This window comes from Seriola aureovittata, chromosome 8 (assembly GCF_021018895.1).
Source record: "Seriola aureovittata isolate HTS-2021-v1 ecotype China chromosome 8, ASM2101889v1, whole genome shotgun sequence".
Classification (NCBI taxonomy): domain Eukaryota; kingdom Metazoa; phylum Chordata; class Actinopteri; order Carangiformes; family Carangidae; genus Seriola; species Seriola aureovittata.
In genome coordinates this window covers 27988711-28010402 of record NC_079371.1, presented here as the reverse complement: position 1 = coordinate 28010402, position 21692 = coordinate 27988711, and the positions used below count along the sequence as shown (strand labels likewise).

The 21692-nt window shown below is 42.8% G+C and overlaps 1 protein-coding gene across 3 annotated transcripts in view; it reads left to right on the top strand.

The window, feature by feature from the left end:
• LOC130173363 (storkhead-box protein 2-like) overlaps window positions 1-16627 on the top strand; it is a 103174-nt gene extending 86547 nt beyond the window's left edge. For all 3 annotated transcript variants that reach the window (XM_056382569.1, XM_056382570.1, XM_056382571.1), the window contains exons 3-4: window positions 2428-4840; window positions 10754-16627. In XM_056382569.1, the coding sequence (XP_056238544.1) occupies window positions 2428-4840; window positions 10754-10958 (2618 nt within the window). In that variant the 3' untranslated portion in view covers window positions 10959-16627. The remainder of the gene's footprint in view (window positions 1-2427; window positions 4841-10753) is intronic.
• Window positions 16628-21692: the final 5065 nt, after the last annotated feature.

The following is a 21692-nucleotide window of genomic DNA, read 5'->3' as shown; positions in this document are numbered from 1 at the left end:
TGTTCCTTCAGCTGTGACCTGCTGTACCTCAGGTGAGACACATCAACAGTTTCACAGGCAGGTAAAAGCCACAGCTGTCAGTGTGGTTCACATTCGTCTCACCACTAATAAAAGATGGATGCCACTTGTTCCTCCACCTTACATTTGGATGTGTGTGAGAGTGTTGATGTCAGGATGAACCTGCTTCTCCCTCCACCTCTTTCCCTCTGCACAGGCTCATCAACAAAATGGATGGACAAACACTGTATGTGTGTGTGTGTGTGTGTGTGTGTGTGTGTGTGTGTGTGTGCGTGTGTGCGCGTGTGCGTGTGCGTGCGTGCGCGTGCGTGCGTGCGCGCAGTCTGTCTGTCTGCATGGTGTTGCATCATTCTGGCTGGGCTGAAAGGCTGCTATGATGTAACTGGCAGTAATACCTCCAGACTGACAGAGGGAGAGAGAGAGAGCGAGCGAGAGAGAGAGAGACTGAGGAGAGAGATGTTGAGGAGAGGGGGGGGTACTGAGAAGAGCAGGAGATACTGAGGGGGAGTATTGAAGAGAGAGAGAGGGGGAGAGAGATATTGAGAAGAGAGAGGGAGAGACATACTGATGGGGGGGATACGGAGGAGGGAGATAGAGAAAGAGATACTAAGGAGAGAGAGAGCAGGAGATACTGGGGAGAGGGGGGTGTATGGAGGGAAGAGAAAGATGAAGAGAGCAGGACAGAAGAGAAGAGCAGAAGGAGACAGTGAAATGTGTGTGCATTCATTTCAGTTTACTGACACACACATACACACACACACACACACACACACACACACACACACTCTGTCAGTCACAGGTTCATAACCCTGTTTATTCTCCTCACAGCTGCTTGTAGTTCTCTGATAGAGGATCATTGTGTTTAATAACTGTCTGGTTATTTGATATCGACTGTGACGCGGCTGAATGTTGATATTTCATCAGATGTGAAAGGTAGAACTAGAGATAGAGCAGGAAAACCCAGAATAAGAATACGAAGGAAGTGGGTCACATGACTTCAAATCAAAATCAGGATTATTTCAAACTTTTACCTCAATTACAATTAATGATCGATTACTTTGGTGTGTGTGTGTGTGTGTGTCTCTGTGTGTAATCTCTCTCTCTTTTTTAACCATGCTCTCTTCATATTCTTCAGTGTGATTGTGTCCAAGTGATTAAACAAACTGTTGGTGTGACCTCTGGTCTCTTTCCATGTAGCATCCACCACTTTCTGGTGTTCGTGACTGATAAGACCAAATCTTTAGATCATGCGACGCAGCCATGAAGCGAGAGACAAAATGAAAACCAAGACGTTCCACAGCCACAACACAGACACTAAGATGGCTTCTTATTTCTACATACTAAAACCCTTTTTCATGTACTAGCATCATCTTGATTACTGTAACTTCCTGTTTCCAAATGTTTGAAAGAAAAACTTGAACTGCTTCAGCAAAAAGGATTCTTACATGAACAAAAAGCATAGCTCTTTAATTTGTTCTGCACAGTGCAACATTCAGGGAAATCTTTGTCTTTATCAGCCTTCTTCAGAAATGATCCAGTTTGTTCAACTTTTTCTGAAGGAGCACTCTGAACCTTTCATCCTTCATACAGCAGACATGTTTATCATGCCTGTTATTAAATCTGACATTTCACATCACAGTTGATGAACAAATACTGTTAAACTGCTGTTAGACTAGTGTGATAGTACTGTGAATAATACAGTATTTCCTAGGTACGGTGTATTGAAAAGAGGAGACATTACTAAAGTTGAATATTTATAAAAACAAAAATAACCTACAGACAAAAATCAGTAGCCCTTTTCCAAACAGTTTCCAATGAAGACTTCCCAGATGTTGTGTGTAACAAACCATGTGGCTGGTCAGGTTCTAATTCTGCTGTCAGAGAGCGGCATTCAGACACTCTCACTGTTTGACAAGCACTTTGTTTAAAGCAGACTGAGGCTTTTACATAATCGCTTTCTGTGGTCGCATGCAGCCGCTGTACAGACTTTACCTCAGACAGTGGAGAGCTCTTTCAATATGTATCTGCCTGTGTGACGTGTGCTGAGGTCTCTGTAGCTGTGCAGTGTATTAAAATCTCATTAGGATATATTAGAAACATTTTCTTTATGTTTGAAGTCTGCTGTTGCATTTTTAGATCATTTTCTAGTTCTGTCGACAAGAAAGATGTATTTTTCTCCATATATGAGAAATTTAGCATTTTTCTGTTGTGTATAGTCGATTTTTTGTTTTATAAAAGATAAGAAACACAAAGACGCTTTGTTCCAGAGGCCTCCAGGGACCCTTGATCAGGTCGCAGGCAAGATGAAGAATCAAACTGGTCATAACTTCATCTTTAAGACATGTCCTGTGACTGAACCTGTGTAAAATGTCCCATCCCTAACTGCTCCTTATCCCTTCTTCTGCTCAGGTGTTCCCACACCAACGGAGGAGGTTCTGCACCACACGCTAAGCATGCTGGTCCGTGAGCGGAAGATCTACCCAACACCTGAGGGATATTTTATCGTAACGCCTCAGACTTATTTTATCACTCCGAGCCTAATCCGAACCAGCTCCAAGTGGTACCACTTAGACGAGCGATCCGTCGAGCGACACCAGCAGCAGCAGCATCAGAACCAACAGCAGCATCAGCAGACGCAGTGCACCTCCCCGCTCTCCGGCACCATCACCCCGTCCACCTCCGGAGGCGTGCGAGACCGAACACACCAAAAGTCCAGCCAAAACCACAGTGGGGGAGGTGGAGGAGGTGGGGATTCTTTTTACAACAACGCTTACCGTGGAGACGACCCCCCAAGTCACCACACCACCCTGCAGCGCCGATCCCCCAAAGACCACCGAGAGGCGTACTCGTCCCCGCATTCCCCGCAAACACCTCCTCAGCAAACAGGAGGCACCACAGAGAAGAGCCGCAGCACCCTCGGGTTCCCCTTCAAGACGGACACGCTCACCAAGCACCGAGGAGGGGGAGGTGGCGGGGGAGGAGGGGGAAGCGGGGGAGGAACTGCAGAGATAGAGAAACAAGCCAGTGGAGGAAGTGGTACAGGAAGTCGAAAGTTTGGTTTGAAGCTGTTCCGTCTGAGTTTTAAGAAGGACAAGGCCAAGCAGCTGGCCACCTTCTCTGCACAGTTCCCGCCTGAGGAGTGGCCGCTGCGCGACGAGGAGGCGCCGAGCCAGCTGCCACGCCACGTAGAGATGGAGATCATCCGCAGGATCAACCCCGACCTTACTGTAGAGAACCTCGCCCGGCACACGGCAGTCATGAAGCGTCTCGAAGAGGAGCGTGCTCAGAGGAGCAAAGCATCATCAGCCAATCAGAGCTCTAGGAGTAGGAGAAGCGGGGGAAGACACAGGAAGCAATCGCAGACCAAACTCAGCCGCTCACATAGCAAGACGAGGGCGTCCCGCGGTGAGCCGAGTGACGGCTCCCACCTAGAGCTGGCCGACAGGGACTATAGAGCCTACTCGTCCTCGCTGGCTCGGTCGCCAAGGGAACACGCCCTGGCCATGGAGCGGCAGCGGGCCCGGCTTCACCTGGCGCACAGCAACCCCAACATCCTTGACTCCTCCCACCTGCCTGTCACACCAGAGTGGGATGTGTCTGGAGAGCTCGCCAAGCGACGCACAGAAATGCCTTTCCCTGAGCCAAGCCATGGCCCATCAGCCCACCACTCCAAAGTCCACCGCTCGCACTCCCACACCCAGGAGAGGAAGTCCAGGAACGAACGCAGCGACAAGGCCAAGGAACGTTCCAGATCCATGGACAATTCTAAAGGACCGCTCGGAGCCGGGTTGATTGGACCCCCCGATTACTATGACGACCGGAGCCGTTACTACACTGACGATGGCACCCTGCGAGCCAATCAGAGCTCTTCTCACTATTCTCGTGCCACGCCCCCCTCGGCTAAACTGCTTGGGGATTCTCTGGGGTTGGATGGCGGCAGGAGCTTAGAGAAGAGTAAGAGCAGGGACAGCCTTCCTGCGTACTCACCCAAACCACTGCCCACCTCTGTACCTCCTGATGATTACTTCCAGTGCTCTGGTTCCTCTGAGGCTGTTCTCACAGCAGCAAACTCGCTGGGAACTCTGGGTAAAAGTAGCCATGATGGATTAAAAGTAGGCAACACTGACAGGCAAACAGACAGACAGACACCCCACCCCCAAGAAAATAAGGAGGACTTAAAGGTGGGACCTAAGGGTGGCAGCCTGCCTCCTATACCTCTCTCTATCCCCGACCCCCCCCTCCCTAATGGACGACCTCCCCACAGTGCCTCCTCTGGGCAGGAGAAACGTAAGGAGATCTTTAGCAAAGACACACTCTTCAAACCTCCTCCGAGCCTCCCTCTGCCCGGCTACAGCTCCCTGAGAAAACCGCCCGCCCTCGCCTCCTCTACTCTGTCCTCGTCTTGCGATGCACTTGATTCCCAGGAGGCCTTTGATGCTCCCAAACCTCTGGTGGCCACACCATCTGCCCCCCCACAGGGGACCGAACCCACTACCAGTGCTGCAGAGGCCTCCTTCGACTATTACAACGTCTCAGATGACGATGAACTTGATGAGGGAGGGACTAAAAGTCGAGGGGAGAACGAGAAGGCCGGAGGAGGCGTGGTTGGGATTGGAGGGGGTGGAGCAGGCACCATGCAGTGGCTGCTGGAGAGAGAGAAGGAGAGGGACCTACAGAGGAGGTTTGAAAGAACCCTCACCTTCCCTGGTGCTAAAGAGAACCTTCCCGAGTCCAGTCAGAACCAGCAGTCAGCCCACTCTGCTAGACTGGACAGTATGGACTCCAGCTCCGTCACTGTTGACAGTGGATTCAACTCTCCACGGTGAGAACATGTACACTGAACAAAACAATACCAACTTCAACAATAAGACAAAGACATTCACACAAAGTAAAAAGATAATTTATTGTAGACCATACTCAACATTTTCACTTTGTTACAACTTCATTTTTTCATTTGGAAAAAGCTAATATTTGCCATTAAATCAAGTATAGTTTTACTTATGAATGAACTAATTAAAAGAGTCTAATTTTGTTAAAGGCAATTTTATTAAATTTTCTCAAGTTATATTTCTGATTCAGTACATACTTCAAACTCTAATTATACTCTAGTCAATATGTTTTCCTTTGTCACAAGCCAAAACGTTACTTAATGCCAGTCAGTGTTGTGCATGAACATGAACGTGTTCAATGAAACAGTGAACGCTGAACTGAACAAATCAGTTTACAAATGTTGAATGTGAACAAATCTACTACTGCTGAAGCCAGTTTGTTTGAGCTTTTGAAGCAGTTTTATGAACAAACAAGTGAAGACTCAGACAGATTATATTTATATACGGATTTTAAATGTAACTCATGTCTGTGATTCTTCAGTGGTGTTCAGTAATTCATTTAGTTTGGGAGTGGCAATGATGGAGGTTCCATTGGAAAAGAATATTGGCCTTTATTTATTTTTAAAAAATGGAACAAATGATCATGAACTAGTTCATTCTTGGAACTGTGAACTATGTTCAAAAAATTAACTATGAATCTGAAGTAGTTCATTTTCATCTGTATGAACTGAACTTTGAACTAGTTCTTTTTTAAGTGTGAACTGGCACAACACTGATGCCAGTCAATGTATAAACATATTTACCAAAGCTTAATTTGCTATAATCTAAAAAAGAATTTTCACTTCAGATGAAACTAAAAGATTTTGTGACAATGGTTGTTTAAGTTAGTTTACTTACTATAAATGAAAATCCTGAAGTTTATTGTCACCTTTTCTACTGTTATGTTCTGAGAAAAAAACACCAAAAAATGAATAAAATCAGTAGTGGATTTTACCGCCAGTAAAGCTGCTTTAAAAACCTAAAATTAACTACTTGTCTTTTCAATAAGTTTTTTAAACTCTCTTTCTGTAACCTCAGTCACATAAATTGAAAATATAAAAATGGTTTGTACTTCTCTCCTCTAACACCTGAGATATGTCATGTAAGTGTAAAAATCTAAGTAAAAATATAGTTCAGTTTCTGTGGGTGATGAACAGAGGTTGGTCTTTTGTTTACTACTGAACTGCTGGTCATTATGAATTTAACGTTAATCACATTTTCAGTGATAATATCAGAGCCAGAGTTTTTATAGCACAGACAGAGTTGAGTTGGGTTGACAGAGAGAATCAGAAGTTAAGGCCAGTTTTGAAATAAAGTCTGTTTCTCTCATTCACACTGGCCTCTTCCATTATCCTGCAATTTAAACACAAACTATAAAACAAAACAACAACAGCATGCTGTATTTGAATGTCTTAACACTCAGACTGCACTCTGACATCTGTGCCACTTTCTGTTGCTCTGTCTCCATGAATATTTTCTGCAAGGCATCAAAAGTGTATTTGAGCTCACTATGGCCCTGTTCAGACCTGTTCAGACCTGGTATTGACATTCATCTCAGGTGATCCACACCCAAGTTGCATTGAGGACGTATTTGAGATCTGGTGACGCAGACCACATTCAGAGGTCATCTGGCCACATGTGGACACATTCTTTTAGCAGTGTGAACGTGAATGTGTTCTTGGTCACATTGAAGCACTGACTACTCTACTGACTACCTCCGCTACAGTCTGATTGGTCCCAACACAGTTTATAATGAACAGAAATATTTTACAATTTCAAATGGATAAAACTTTATTTCACTGTAGCTTTGAGCAGAGCAATGATTCACTCAAAAACTCTGTGCCCTTCTCTCTCTCTCTCTCTCTATCTCTCTCTCTCTCTCTCTCTCTCTCTCTCTCTCTCTCTCTCCCTCTCTCACTCTCTCACTCACACACATACACGTGTGCTAGGGCTGTCACATCACAAAAAAATCAAGATCGAATGAATTTGAAATGACCCATAATTCGTTCGAATTAATATGCCCGCCTCCCAAAACACCACAACACGTCATTATTTTCATTACTTTAAACTTCTGACGGCTGTATGAACTCATCGTTTTCCTTATGCCTGCCACTTCTACCTTGCTCTCAATAAAACAATGCTTAAAAAAAATGTGCTACACTTTTCATTCAGTGAAACACAAAGTCTCAAAGTGCTACAGTAACATAGAATACACAGTTTGACAGACAACAGGAGGGAGCTCCCACACCTTTGAACTAAAAATGCACCAAGGTAAAACATGGAACCAATAGTCAAGCCAAACGATCCGACCTAATTTCATTTATATTATTTGCCAGAAACACTAGTCTATCAACATGATCCGGATTAGTTCGGCTCTCTCTTTATTAACAATATTACTACTGATGGTCTAATGCGCTTATAGAGACCGCAGCCTACATTTCCAAGAGGTCATTACACCTCGAATATGAACTTAACACCCCACATTCAAACAAATGTTCAAATTTCGAATAAAAAGTGACAGCCCTAACACACACACACACACACACACACACACACACACATACATTGTTAACAGACATGTCTGTCTGATTGGCTAAAAACAACAACAAATACATTTTTATTTGTATATAAAGCAGGAAGTGAGATCCAATCACAAGTGGTCATTAAGACTGGTGTAGAGATGCATTTTAAATTCAGGTGTGAACTGACAAATTGAGAGCTGAATATACCAGGAGCATGTTAATACCAGGTTTGAACAGATGTGAACAGGGCCTTTGATAACTCACATTTGGAGCATAGATGCATGGCACGAACATGGCACATGCATGTGTGCCTTCAGTGACAAACTCAGTGTCCCCCCCCCCGATGACAAACATTAACACTGGACACCTCAAGACATTTGTGAGAAAGTTATTCTGATAAAACTACACAAACAATCCTCTCAATCAAATATCAATAAAAAACTTACACTAGGGTTCTAATGATGCGAAAATGTAATGACTTACAGCAGGAAGTTCACTGTGGCTCCTCAAGATGTTTTTCTCAGAAAACATTTGACTTAATCACGTATAAGGCATTGGTACACGTATTAATCATAGCTCTCCTCCAAAAACGTATTTACTAAATAATACTACAATACAGTAGTGTGCAGCACATACTTCAATTAAGATTCACTACTAATTGACTACTATTTAAATGTGGTCAGTTCACTTTGTGAGGACGGCTGATGACATCTTGACCAGTGGCTCAAAGGTGAATACCAAGTCCTGCAGGTACATGAACAACTGAAATAGATGCACAGATAGAAACGGCGGCATCCATAATGTCATTCTTCGAGCTTATAATGTTAAAGAAGCTCAGACCACAGTCTTTGCATTTCCACATTTACTGGAAGACTAGGAAAGAAAAAAAAAAACCTTCCCCCTTACACATTTGACACTTACTACAGTTTACAAACTGAAGCATGCTGCTACATTTACCTTTGCTCTACAGAAGAAGATTTGAAATAAATAAATACATAGATTTCTTGGCATTTACTTCTTCAGCAGGAAAGCACCTTTTAAAGAGACTAGATATTAATTTAATTTTACTAGTTCATATTGTTCAAACTTGCAACTTGTTAAGTATTAACATTTATCTCCATAAACCTTTTGAACTGATCACACCATTCCCAAAACCTTCTTATAATAATATATAAACAATTCAAAAGCTGAAATAAGTGAGTAGGGTTACACAAAAAAAACAATGATTTCTTTTTCGGCACAGTAACTGAAATATAACATAATGATAATAATAATAATAATGATGATAACAACAACAATAATAATAATAATAATAATAATAATAATAATAATAATAATAATAATAATAACAAATTTAAAAATTAATTTAAAACATATATAAAACTTATTTTTTATTATCATCTGGTAAAATGAATTGATGTTACATGGTTTGGATAACTTTGAGGCTAAAAATACAAATATATAATAAATAATAAATATATTATACAATAAATTTTAATACCATCATGTAATTTCTATTACACACAAATTCAGATGACTGAAATCACATTTACATACTGTCTGTAAGTTCAAAGATGAACTTTGGTTCATTTTGGGACCAAATTGTCAACATGTTTTTTTTCCAGGAGAGTTAGCATTATCCATAATTGTTATTTTTCATTATAATTAGGGCATTACATACTGTTGATATTGTACTATACTGCATCACACTGACAGATGTAAGTATGGAACATTCATTCTTCTCCTCTAATCAGGTCTCATTATATAATACTTAATCCACTCTCATCATTAGGGTCCGAACAGCTTTGTGTCTCATCTCACTGCAGCTGACGTTTGCAAGAACAAATCATGTCCCACTCTCAAAAAGAAAAAAAGTAGCATCAGCAGTTTTTCAACAGACAAAATGTGGGTCAGTTTAGCATTCAGTATGAATCTGAATCCAGGAAAGTGACAAACTGAGAGGCTGAGGTTGTTTCCATGGTGTGGCAACTCATTTTCTAACACAATACAATGATGAGAAACACATGCCTCTAAATCTCTGTCATTAATTAATGAATTAAAGGACACATGTCGAGTTGAATAGTTGTTCAGGCGGATGTCACCGAGTCCCCACAGTGGTTGACCTCTGAACTCTCCAGCATCGTGTTTGTATGTGGCTGGAGTACTCACAGCGCAGTGTGAGCACTTATGCGAAAACCTGGCAAGCTTTAAGTAATGAGGTGTGTCCTAATGACAAAACTGAAGTGAATCACATCATCAGGGTTTCTAGAGGCCAGTTGGATGTTGTGCCAAACTGTGGAGAGCAATATCAATGACCAAAGTACAATACGAGCCACTAATGTACAGCATCAACAGTATTGGTCAAAATGGCTCACTGCAATCTTGGTTCCATGAATGAGTGCATCTTTCACATTCTGCCACAGCTTTAATCACTGGTTTGTTTAAATCAGACCCATAAAAACCTCCCTAACATCACACAACCCTTTATTCTTCTGCTTGTCACTTCCTCCTTTATTGTACATGTTTCAACTAGCTGGCATGTGATGAAAAAAAGTTGTGTTCTGATTAAGGCATTAATGCTAGACAGGCAGAATAAAGATAATTGAGAGATTCTTGCCAGCTCTGTAATCCTTGACAGGTTGTAGATAGTCTATACTGAAGGTCTGTCCTGTACTCCGCTGACTGTCTCTACAGCTGTCTGAAGGCAGCATGCAGTCTCTAACAGGAGTGATGATGTCACTGCCAAATCATGATGATACACAACAGATCTGCTGGTTAAATGTTTGCAACAAGAACCAGACTCTTGCAAAACAGCCACAAAACCCTCCGTGTACATCAAACTCATAGATCAATTAAAATCTGTCTTTCCACTTATGACTCCCTCAGAATTGTCCCTTCTTTCCTCTGCCCCAGCAGCAGCTGTGTGCTCGGCCTTTTTTTTTTTAAAAAGTTTGACCAGTAACACCTGCAGCTCCACATTTTTAATTACAGCACAGGTAAACAAGTCGCGGTGATTACATCACAGAAGAGAGAAATCAGCCTTTTGGAAGCCATGATTGCTTTTTTTCACCAAAATAATATGCAGCAAAATGATAAAAACGTTAAATAAATCAAAATAAAAGTTTGGCTAAAAAGAATTGGAGCAAGAATTTGCTGATGGACACAGTCTGTTGAGAATGGTTCCAATCCAGCTGGTCATTAAATGTGTAATCCTACCCCTGACCCTGTATGACAGATGTGAGGGTCAGGGGTTATGTAGTCCTATTGTCCATTTCCTGTTTTTTGTCTCTCTCTTTGGTGTTGCGGTGGTATTATGTCTCACTGTGCGTCTCTGTCTCTCTACAGAACACGGGAGAGTCTAGCGTCTAACACCTCTTCCATAGTGGAGAGTAACCGTAGGCAGAACCTGGCACTGAGCCCCGGCCACCTCGGCATCACTACTGGCAACGGCCCCCCCTTCTCCTTCCGTACAATCCCGGAACCTGCTGGCACCCAACCAGAGAAACTCCAGAAGCCCAGCGCCTGCCTTGCTTCAATCACCAGCGTCTAGGGGCGGAACTAAGGGTTGGGCGGGATGCTGAGAGCCAATGGACAGGGGCCAGAAAATAAAAGTTCCACCCACAAGGACTGTTACACCTTTAGACTGACAGACTGACTGAACCAGTGGAGCTGCGACAGGCCCACTGTGGAACTATAGCTGTTAACACACACACACACACACACACACACGCACACACACACACACCCTGACAGATACAAACTTATTTAGAACACCAGGAAACTGCTCTTTCAGACTCAGACACACACGCACGCACGCACGCACGCACGCACGCACACACACACACACACACACACACACACACACACACACACACACACACACACACACACACACACACACACACACACACACACACACACATACATACATACACACCAGGCCACTGGGCAGACTCTTGACCATGTCACACACTGCTGTCGTGTTGTTTCACTTATGTGGGTTCTAGTTGTGTGTGTGTGTGTGTGTGTGTGTGTGTGTGTGTGTGTGTGCGCGCGTGTGTGTGTGTGTGTGTGTGTGTGTGTGTGTGTATGGGGGGGTTATGTTTGTATAATCTGTAATCTCAGGTCATGTTATTTCCACTCCCATTCCAGCTGCTTCAGATCAGTACATCTCCCTCTAGTGGTGTGTCCTGGCATTACACATTGAAGAGACGCAGTTCTGCTGACTACTGCTACTGATACTACACACACTCACTGATGCAGCTCTCTATGAGCTCTCCTCTAACATCCATCACTGGCAGACACCCTGTGAGGTGCAGCGACAGGAAATGCAACAGTGTGAGGTGGTGAGACAGTCAGTCGAGTGACCTGTCTGTACCATGACAGTCTGTAGAATGAATGTGAGCAGTTCTGCCTGGATGCCATGATGCTCATCTGAGCTGCGTGAACACTGTTTCCAGTTGTTAGCCAGCTGTGGTGATGTGTACGGACAGCCTGAGGTGCAGCTCCAGGGATGGGATTTTGATTCCGGACTGTTTAGATCTTTCACTTTTGTCTCTCTCTTTACGTTGCTGCTCATGTCCACTGGATGCAGCTGCCAGGAACAGTCCTCTGGGTGCATGCTGTTTTCTCCACTCCACTGTCCTATATGTCGTAGAAACGACAGGGCGGGGCGCCTCACAGCAACAAGGTTCTGTGCTGTGTCTGCAGGTCCAAAGACATGCAGGTTAATTTCCGGTAGGTGTGAATGTGAGCGTGAATGGTTATTTGGGTCTATATGTAGATAGACTGGCAACCTGCCCAGGGTGTACCCTGCCCTCGCCAAGTGTCAGCCCCCCTACAACCATTAAAAGGTGAACTGTACATCTGATGGATGAATGGAAATAAGACTCTATTGATCCCTGAGGGGAAACAGTGTTTCACCTGTGCACAGAGGCTGAGAGGCATATACAATATATACACAACAATTCACAGTGGTGTTCACATACAAACTGCTGAGGTCCTGCTCTGTCCTGTTAGCTTGTACATGTATTGATACTGGCTGCTCAGGTAACTAACACACCACTAAACCCATAGTTAAACTTCACCGCATTCCTCTCAATTGACTTTGACTTTTTTTCCTTATATTATTATATACTTGAACTCAGTCAGTTAAGGTTTATTTCACACATTTTTCCTCATTCAGGTCCAATCAAGGTGCAGACAGTAGGTGCTCGTTATATTCTTTTATTGGCTTGGCAGCCAGCTGAGGTTACCTGCAGATACAGTACCTGCTCACATGAACACCTGAGCATGAACAGTATAGATGTCCCACACATCTACGCCGACAGATCTTTAAAGGTCAGGAGAGACCTCCAACACTCAGAGGGTGGGTTGTTTTTGAAGCCTCTGCTTCACCTCTGCCCTTCAACATGGATCCCTGCACTAGATGCCAGAGTCCAAGCAGGACCTCAATGAACCCTTAGGACAAAAAAAGCTCTCAAAAACATTTCAGCATCTGTTACCTATATACATGAAGTGAGAGGAGGGTGGGGAGTGGGTGGAGACAGAGGAAAAAATATTAACTAAACAACATTTGAGACAAAGCACCTTCATTTCAGTAAAACACCTGAAGCAGAAAAACCCAGCGACAGTAAATGTGTGAAGATCAGGCAACGTGAAGATGTGATGCAGCTGCATCCAGTGGACATGAGGGGTCAGTCACATCCCTGTTGAGTTTCATAGCAAAGCTGTTCTACAGTGAGAATTTAACCAGCAAAAACCACTGAGTATTTTTGTCGATGGGTTAATGACATTAAAATGATAAGCATGAATCCTGGAATCAGAGAAGGTGGATTGTGCTGCTTGTAGAGGTCCAGGACCAGGACCAGGACCAGCAGCAGCTGTACGGCACTCGAGGTGGCTGAGCATCCAACAGTGATCCGGAAAAAAAAGCATCCACACCAGTGTTATACACAACAAGCAGGGATGTGACTTTATCTTTTGATTTCACTGTTCCTTTGTTTCCACACAATTTTGCCACTCATTTGCATTTCTGTGAAGTTCATGACAGTTTGAATCAGATCCCTGAGCCGCTCTCACTCCTGGTGCTATATGTATTATGGTCAGTGAAGGCCATGATAATAATCATAATAAAGAGAGTGATGATATAGTTGGAATATAGTATTAAATGGCTGCTTACACGTATATAATAGGTTTCACCTGAATACTTTTGGCAATGGCCATTTAGTCCCTTCTATGAAGCAATTGATTGAACAGACAGACACACGGACAGACAGATGGGCGACCACTGACTATGGCACAGGGGGGGTGTGAAATAAGACCCGCACTCAAAATGTGTTGGTCTCATTATAAAACTGGACCGGAGCTGATCTGGATTTACCTTTCTTGAAAAATCCTGCAGTCCTATAGGTCGGTCATTTCCCATTCTCCTATAGGCTCAGGGAGCTGTCAGTCATCCCAGTGTTGTCGTCCTACAGGCTCCTCTACAACTACCTCCACAGCAGCAAAAACACAGCCCATCCTTTCTACTGTCACGCTGTCATCAGCCTCTCGCCTGTGAATGTCTACACACACACACACACACACACACATACATACAACCACACTACACAACAAAGTGCTGGACTCCCTCCTGTTTTCCCATCTTCATTAACAAGTTTTCTTCTAATGGTACATGATAGCATTGTGGTTCAGCTGCCAACCACGCCCCCACCCCCAACCCCCCCACTCCTCCTCATCATCATTATGGCCTCTAGTTCCTGTACAGAACAAACCTGTGGATCCCAGAAAGGGACTGAAACCCAAGTAGATGTATAACCATGAATCCTGACATACAGTAATGCACACAGATGTAAGCATCAGATTCAGTTAGGAAATGTTACTGGACTGTAAGACACTGGATATACAGTAATTAGCCCTAAGGCAGGTCAGTATGCTCAAAACAAACTAGTTTGTGTCGTCTGACTGTTTAAAGGCAGTATTTCTTCCTCTTATGAATCCCTGCACCCGCCTTGAAGTGTGCTCTCAGTATCCACACTGGAAGGCCATCAGAGCCTCCTATTGGCTGCGTCCCACTGCCTTGTCGACAGTCTGTGAAAGAATTCTGTGTCTTTCGTGTGTCTTTGTAGTCTCAACATGATGAATCGTACAAACTATGATAATGATGACACTGTCGGACTGTCCTCAGAGACATTCATTGTGTTGCGCTCAGTAGTTCACACAAAATGAAGCAGAGAGAGTTGAAATCCTTTCTCTCCTCCACACACCTGTCCAGTCAGCGTGAGGTGGGTGTGACCGTCGGATATTCGGTTTTGGGAAGTTACAAAAATTGCCAAACACAGTCCCTAAAGAGAGGTTTCAATTGTAGAACATCATGCAGTGATTCGATGCAAAACACCAAGGGAAACTCCCTCTGAATGAAGAATCACTATAACACAAACTGCGTTACATGCATTTGATCATTTTAGGTGTAGAAATACATCAAACTGTGTGACATGGACAGTTGTCACTCTCACCCTGAGTGAACTTGACTGATTCCCTGCATTCCTTGTTGCTATATATAGTTATCTACAACTGTTGGTCTGGGAGACTGTGCTAATTCCACAACCAACCACTAGGAGTCAGGACGAGAACTCTTACTGGTTTCCCACCTCCAAACACGTGTTTGTTGGCACACGTGACCAAGCCGAAGGTACTGCTACTAGGAGTCAAACTCCTGCAGTGGCAGACTAGAACTTCAATTCAAATCAATTAAATTTTATTTGTATATTGCCAAATCTTAACAAACATTATCTCAAGGCACTTTACAGGGTAAGAGACTTACTTTATTAAGTTTGAGACTTTATTATAGAGCAAAACCAACAGTTCCCACAGAGAGCAGCACCTGGCGAAAAACTTCCTTTAACAGGAAGAAACCTCCAACAGAACCAGACTCAGGGTGGATGGCCATCAGCCTCGAATGCCACTGCCATGTGCACCACATCTTACATGAAACTGTCTCGAACCCATTACAGAACAAGTGAAACAATTCCGGTACGCTGGCCACAGGAATAGGTTTTTACTTCCTGACCCAGTGCTGTGTTGGGATTTACTTTCTAGCACTGTATGTGGTTCTACTCTGCATCTCGCCATTACACAATGAAAGAGATCTACAGTTTTTTCCACCACTGCTTCTTGGGTTTTAGTCCCCAGGGACTACAATGCAAGGGAAACTCAAACCCTTGAGCCAATAATGTTCTGTTCTCCAAGTATTCTAGGACTGTAGTTGGTAGTCGACAGTGTCAGCAGGCTTGCAGTACTACTTAAGGGTTTTAGTCCCTCTTCTACTAATATTCTTGGAGTATACTGTACATCCTCTATCAGCATTAGGGTTCTTTTCTCTCCTCTAACCCAACAGTAGGCTTCCAATCCATTGCAAAGACCACAACACCAAGGCTTTAGCTCCTACTACATCCTTACCGTAGGGTTCTGGTTCCAGTTTTACCTCTACAGATGGGTTTGAAGTGCCAGCTGTACTCACATGGATTAGCCTTATCCCCGATTCTATGACAACAGACAGACAGGGAGTCCAGATTGTGTTAGTCAAGTTCTAGTTTCTGTTCTACCTTTACCATGTCCCTACAAATACAGTAGTTTCAGTCTCTTGTACCACTAATCTTGGGTTTACCACTACAGTTGAGTTTTTGTCCCTACGGTGAGTTTATTCTCTGTTGTACCACAGCTACAGAGGGGTTCATGTCTCTGTTCCACCAGTAAACTAGGACTGCCCTGCCTGGTGGAGGTCATGGGTTCCATCCTTCTGTCTGATGTTTGCACTGCCCCCTTACCCCCCAACCCTCCCTGCAATTCTCTGGCCCAGTGGTCCTCCATCAACCCATCATCCCCCCCAGCCACAGTCCTGTAACCTTCTATCCCTTTTCTACACTGACAGTCCATCAAATGTCTTCCCTTAACATCGGCGGTGGTATATAAAAATGGAGGTTCAACAATAACATTGTTTCTAATGGTGACGGTATGTCATACCTGTAAATGATGTTTATCTGTCATGCCTAGTCAAATAATTTAAACAATAAAGAGAGGGATTTTTTAAATGTCTATAATATCTGAAAGTCCCTTTGATGTGTAGTACTGGTGTTACCGTTGTTGTAGTGTATGTGATACCCAATGGGGATTGTGTTACTTTTTAAGATAATAAAATAACAATGTTTGGTTACACCACTGTTGTGCTTTAATGTGATCACTGTCACTGCCTTACTAGAAAGCATCACTGCAGGCGCTGGGCCAGGCTTGAGACAGGTAAAACAGGGTGCAGAGACCTGGGGAGAATGAAGGACGTCGTGGGGGTTTGTTTGATATTCAACGCTTCAATGCTTTTGGAATACTTTTTGAAATAAAATATGCTGTACACCGTCATACTCAAATTCATACTGGCAACTGTCTAATTGCTGAGGTTGACGGAGTCACAGGCTGAGCATTCCTACAGGGGAGAGAGTTACAGCTCACAATAAGGAGTGTAATTATACACACACTACATGTACATGCCAGGCTTTTGGAAAACAGTGTCAGGAAAGAGTAACAGCTGCACACTGATACTGAGACACAAATGTATTTAAATAGATAACATTTTTATCCCAGTCACATATTTGTCAGATCAGAATGTTTAACACTGGTTTTCATACCCATACACTGTGTAAACAGCCAAAAGAAAAAGGTTTGGCAGATGAATTGTGTGTGTGTGTGTGTGTGTGTGTGTGCATGTGTGTGGTAATACTCCTTTCACCCACAAGAGGCTGAAGTGCACCACTTAACAGTCTAAATGGGACTAAAAGTATTGTTTTCTTTCAATTGATTTCAGAATTTCTCCATGTACTCTAAACACAAGGCATTTATATATTGTGTGTTAGCCAGTTATGTAGGCAGGTCATTTTTACCTGTCATCTGTTTTCACAGATGGAAGAACAAAGATAAGGAACTTAAGAAAGATTATCCTGGCAAATCATTTTTCCACCTGTTCTTAGGTCGTAAACACAGGAGAGAAAACACTTTAGCTCAGACTTAGAACATGGATCGCCAGAATTTGTTTTTTTCACTTGCCCTTAGGGCTTCTGTATAAAAAAGAGCTGAGTAAGGCAAAATGAAAATCTTATTTGACATGTTCAATGTAGTTCATTTGATAAAGAAGAACTGAATTTTGTGAAAGTGTAGTAATATAGATTCCAATAGTTTCCAATTTATGTGATGTCCATCCATTCATCCATTTTCTTCCACTTATCCTCTAGTAGGGTCGCGGGGGGGCTGGAGCCTATCCCAGCATCTTTTCGGGCGAGAGGACAGGTCGCCAGTCCATCGCAGGGCAACACATAGAGACAGACAACCATTCACACTCACAGCCACACCTATGGTCGATTTAGAGTATCCAATCAGCCTAGTCCCCATTTTGCATGTCTTTGGACTGTGGGAGGAAGCCGGAGAACCCGGAGAGAACCCACACTTGCAAACTCCACACAGAAAGATCCCATGTCCGAGCCAGGACTCGAACCCGGGTCGGTTATTTATAATTATTATTATTATTGTTTATAGTAGTAGAAGTATTAAGGTCCTTTTTGGAGGCTCCAAGTGGCCATTTCTGAAAAAACAAAAGAAAACAAAAACGTAAAATATTCATCTTATATGGTATTGTTATCAAATTAGAACTTGGAAAAGGTCAGGCTGAATGCTGCCCCATTGTGTTTTCCAGCTAATAACTCACATGTGCAGTCATCTGCAGGCGTCTAGTTACAAAAAAATATTCAGGCGGAAAAAAAACCTGCCTATTTCAATGTGTTCAAACTCTTGTAACTCACTGTCAGTGCCACTACAGCGATTCTAACGGTTGGGGAAAAATCTTCAGAGCGTTACCTTTCAAGAGAGGCCACAACCATGCGTGTACTCCAATTAACTTTGGGTATGCCGTTTTAGGCTAATTTCACAGGAGTGATAAGAGGTTAAATTGAACATGATCAACAGGTGAAACTGTTACGTCACCTCTGGGAACCAAATAAAACAAAGCTTGTGGTTTGGTAATAAACTCAGACCTAAATGTCATTTAATAAACACAGGGCTGTAATACAAAACCAAATACAGTGAGTATGACTGGACTGGGAGAGACACCTGTGAGGTTTGAAGTTAGTACGGTATGGTGAAGAACATTGATTACCAGTGTACTAACTGCAAAGACAGTAATTCTACAATTTGTTTATAGAACATGGTGGTGGAAGAAGCATCCAGGTACTTTAGTTTGGGAGAAGCAGAAATACCAGAATGTGAAAACACCCCATCACAGGTGAAAGTGCTGTATTTAATGTTTTACTTAAGCAAGAAAGTGTTTTCATGAGCAACAGCTGAAGAAGTTAATGGACCTGTAGTATTTATATCTCATACATGGTGTATATACACATGGATGTATGGAATGTATTAGCTTGAGAGGTTCTTGATAAAAAGACAGTCCGGCTGACATAAGTTAAAGTCAGCCAGTAATCACACACTACAAGTGATCATCATCCTCATTTGCTGAAATGAACCAGCAGGTGGTGGTGTTGCACAAGAATTGATCACAATACATTACAGGACACAACAAATGGTGCACAGAGGAAACAAGCTGTGGATGTTGCAAACATTTGTTCTTTAACTACAGGCCGTTTTGTACAAGAACCATGGTGCCACAACAATGTATTTTTCTGTAATTACTGATTAGTAACTCAAATATGTAACACCTCAGTGAAATGTCACTGGTGAGTTCCTGCATGTGAAGACAACTTTAAAAGCGTTAACATGAGCCAGGACTGATTTCACTGTGTTATTGATCTCTGCCTTTTAAACAAACACTACATGTTTAGTTTAAAAATCCCATTCACCCAATCACCCATTCATCAACATGATCCCCTCCTACACCTGAGGTTGACTACACATCTACCACTTCAGCTGCTCCCAATATTTAACCTGTTAACTTGATCCTAATTTAGCAACCAGAGTCAGTGTGAGTGAGTGTGAGCTGATCAACAGGTGCTGCAGGCTGAAACACTCCTGCTGCAGCAACCAGGTGGGGATCAGTGTCCACTGGTGGAAAGTAGCTGAATGAGTGCAACTGAATATCTACTGTGTATTGATTATCTCCACCTGATGATGACTTTACACTCCATGATTAAGACATATTGTACTTTTATTCCACTCCACCTGTTTGATAGTAGAGTTACTAATGTTATCTGATACTTTAGATAGACATTATGTTCAAAACATGATTAGTTGATGAAATGAAGTTCCAACTGTATATGATTATATAACAGCAGAGCAATATCTGGCTGTTCCGAAGAGCCTGAAAATCAAAGGAGGCAGAGGTTTGACAGTCAAATTAAATCAAATCAAATGTCATTCATAAAGCACATTTAAAAAGTCAAGACCAAGGTGCTGTACAAACATCTGGAAAACACAAACTACACAGAGAAATGACATCAACAGACAATAAAAACAGCATGACAAAAACAAGGAAGCAGACAGAAATGAGGGAGACAACTTATATTGGCTCGAACACTAATGAGTATAAAAATATTTGAGCTGGGATTTGAAGAAGTCGATGGATGGGGCAGATCTGATGGATATGGACAGGCTATTCCACAGTCTGGGGGCCATGACTGAGAAGCCCGGTCACCTCTGTGTTTAATGCGACACTGATGTCCAGTAGGATAAGGATTGTGCAGAATCAACAGTGAGGAACAGGTCATGGTGGACCTTCAGTAGGGCAGACTCTGTGCCATAAGCTGCCCTGAAACCTGACTGAAGTTTGTCCAAGATGTTGTTTTGGTCTAAGTGAGGTAATAGTTGTGACAAGATGACTTTTTCCAAGGGTCTTGGATGGAAAGGGTAATTTGGAAATGGGTCTGTAGTTGCTGAGTAACTCGGGATCTAGGTTAGGCTTTTTGAGAAAGGGCTGGACCATGGCATGTTTGAGGCAGGAGGGTCCAGTGGCGGCGGCCAGGGAGCTGTTTATAATGGAAAGAATGCTGGGGCCAATGAAATCAAAGGTTTCCTTAAAGAGGTGAGTGGGGATGATGGCCAGGGTGCAGGTGACAGATTTCATCTTAAAAACAATCTCTCTGATTGAGGGTAATGAAATAGAATGGGAGCAGGTTAACTGGGCGGAGCAGACCAAGGAGACAGTTACGTCTCTGGTGGGGGTGGAAATGCTGGTCAGAGCTGGCAGACTGAGCACCAGTCTAATCTTTATTTATAGGGCACTTCACTAAAGCCACGTTCCAAAGTTCTTTACACAAGGCAGCAAAATAAAACATGCAGGTCACATAAGGCAACACTTTAAACAAGCAATCAGAAATACAATTTAAATTAAAGTGTCTTAGTGCAAATAGAACAAAGAAAGTGTCACCAGCAAGAATCACCAGCGATCAGTAAAAAACAATAAAACCCCAAAATAAAAAGTTGTCAATACAAGCAAAATTAGTCAATAAAATGAAGTAAAATCAGGAAAAGCTCTACGATGAAAAGTTTAAGTTAGTTTAAGTAAGTTTAAGAAGAGATTTAAGAGGTCACTGACTCTGCTGAGCTGATTTGCTTCGGCAGCTCGTTCCAGAGTTTCAGGCTTTGAGTGTGAAAACTCTGCTACCTCTGGTTTTTAGCTTTGCCTCAGGAACAACTAACAGACCTTTGAGGCTACGAGCTGGTTCATAAGAGGTCAGATATAAAGCATGGAGAGAGGCTGTGAAAAGCTTTAAGAGTCAACAGTGGGATCTTAAAATCTATTGTAAAACATACTGGGAGCCAGTGCAAGGAGCTGAAGACTGGTGTGATGTGGTCACTTCTCGTGGATCCTGTAAAAGTCTGGCAGCTGAGTTCTGTTCGGTCTGGAGCTGACTGACGGATCTTTGGTTGAGGCAGGTGAAGAGACTGTTGCAGTAGTCGAGGTGTGAGGAGATAAAAGCTTGTAAAATAAGCAGCTGATTTTTTTTCCCTGTAGTTTGTGTCCCTGTTTAGATAGATAGATAGATAGATAGATAGATAGATAGATAGATAGATAGATAGATAGATAGATAGATAGATAGATAGATAGATAGATAGATAGGATAGATAGACCATTGTGCAAGGTTGAGAGTGCATGAGTGTTAAGGTAAATTATAGAGATGCACTATAGAGTCTCTAGATCTTTTATTTAGTCTATGCTTTTCATTATTGTAAATAATTCCTTGTGTGTTTTTCTTCTTTGTAAATAAAGTTTAGTGTGTGAATGAGTTTAATA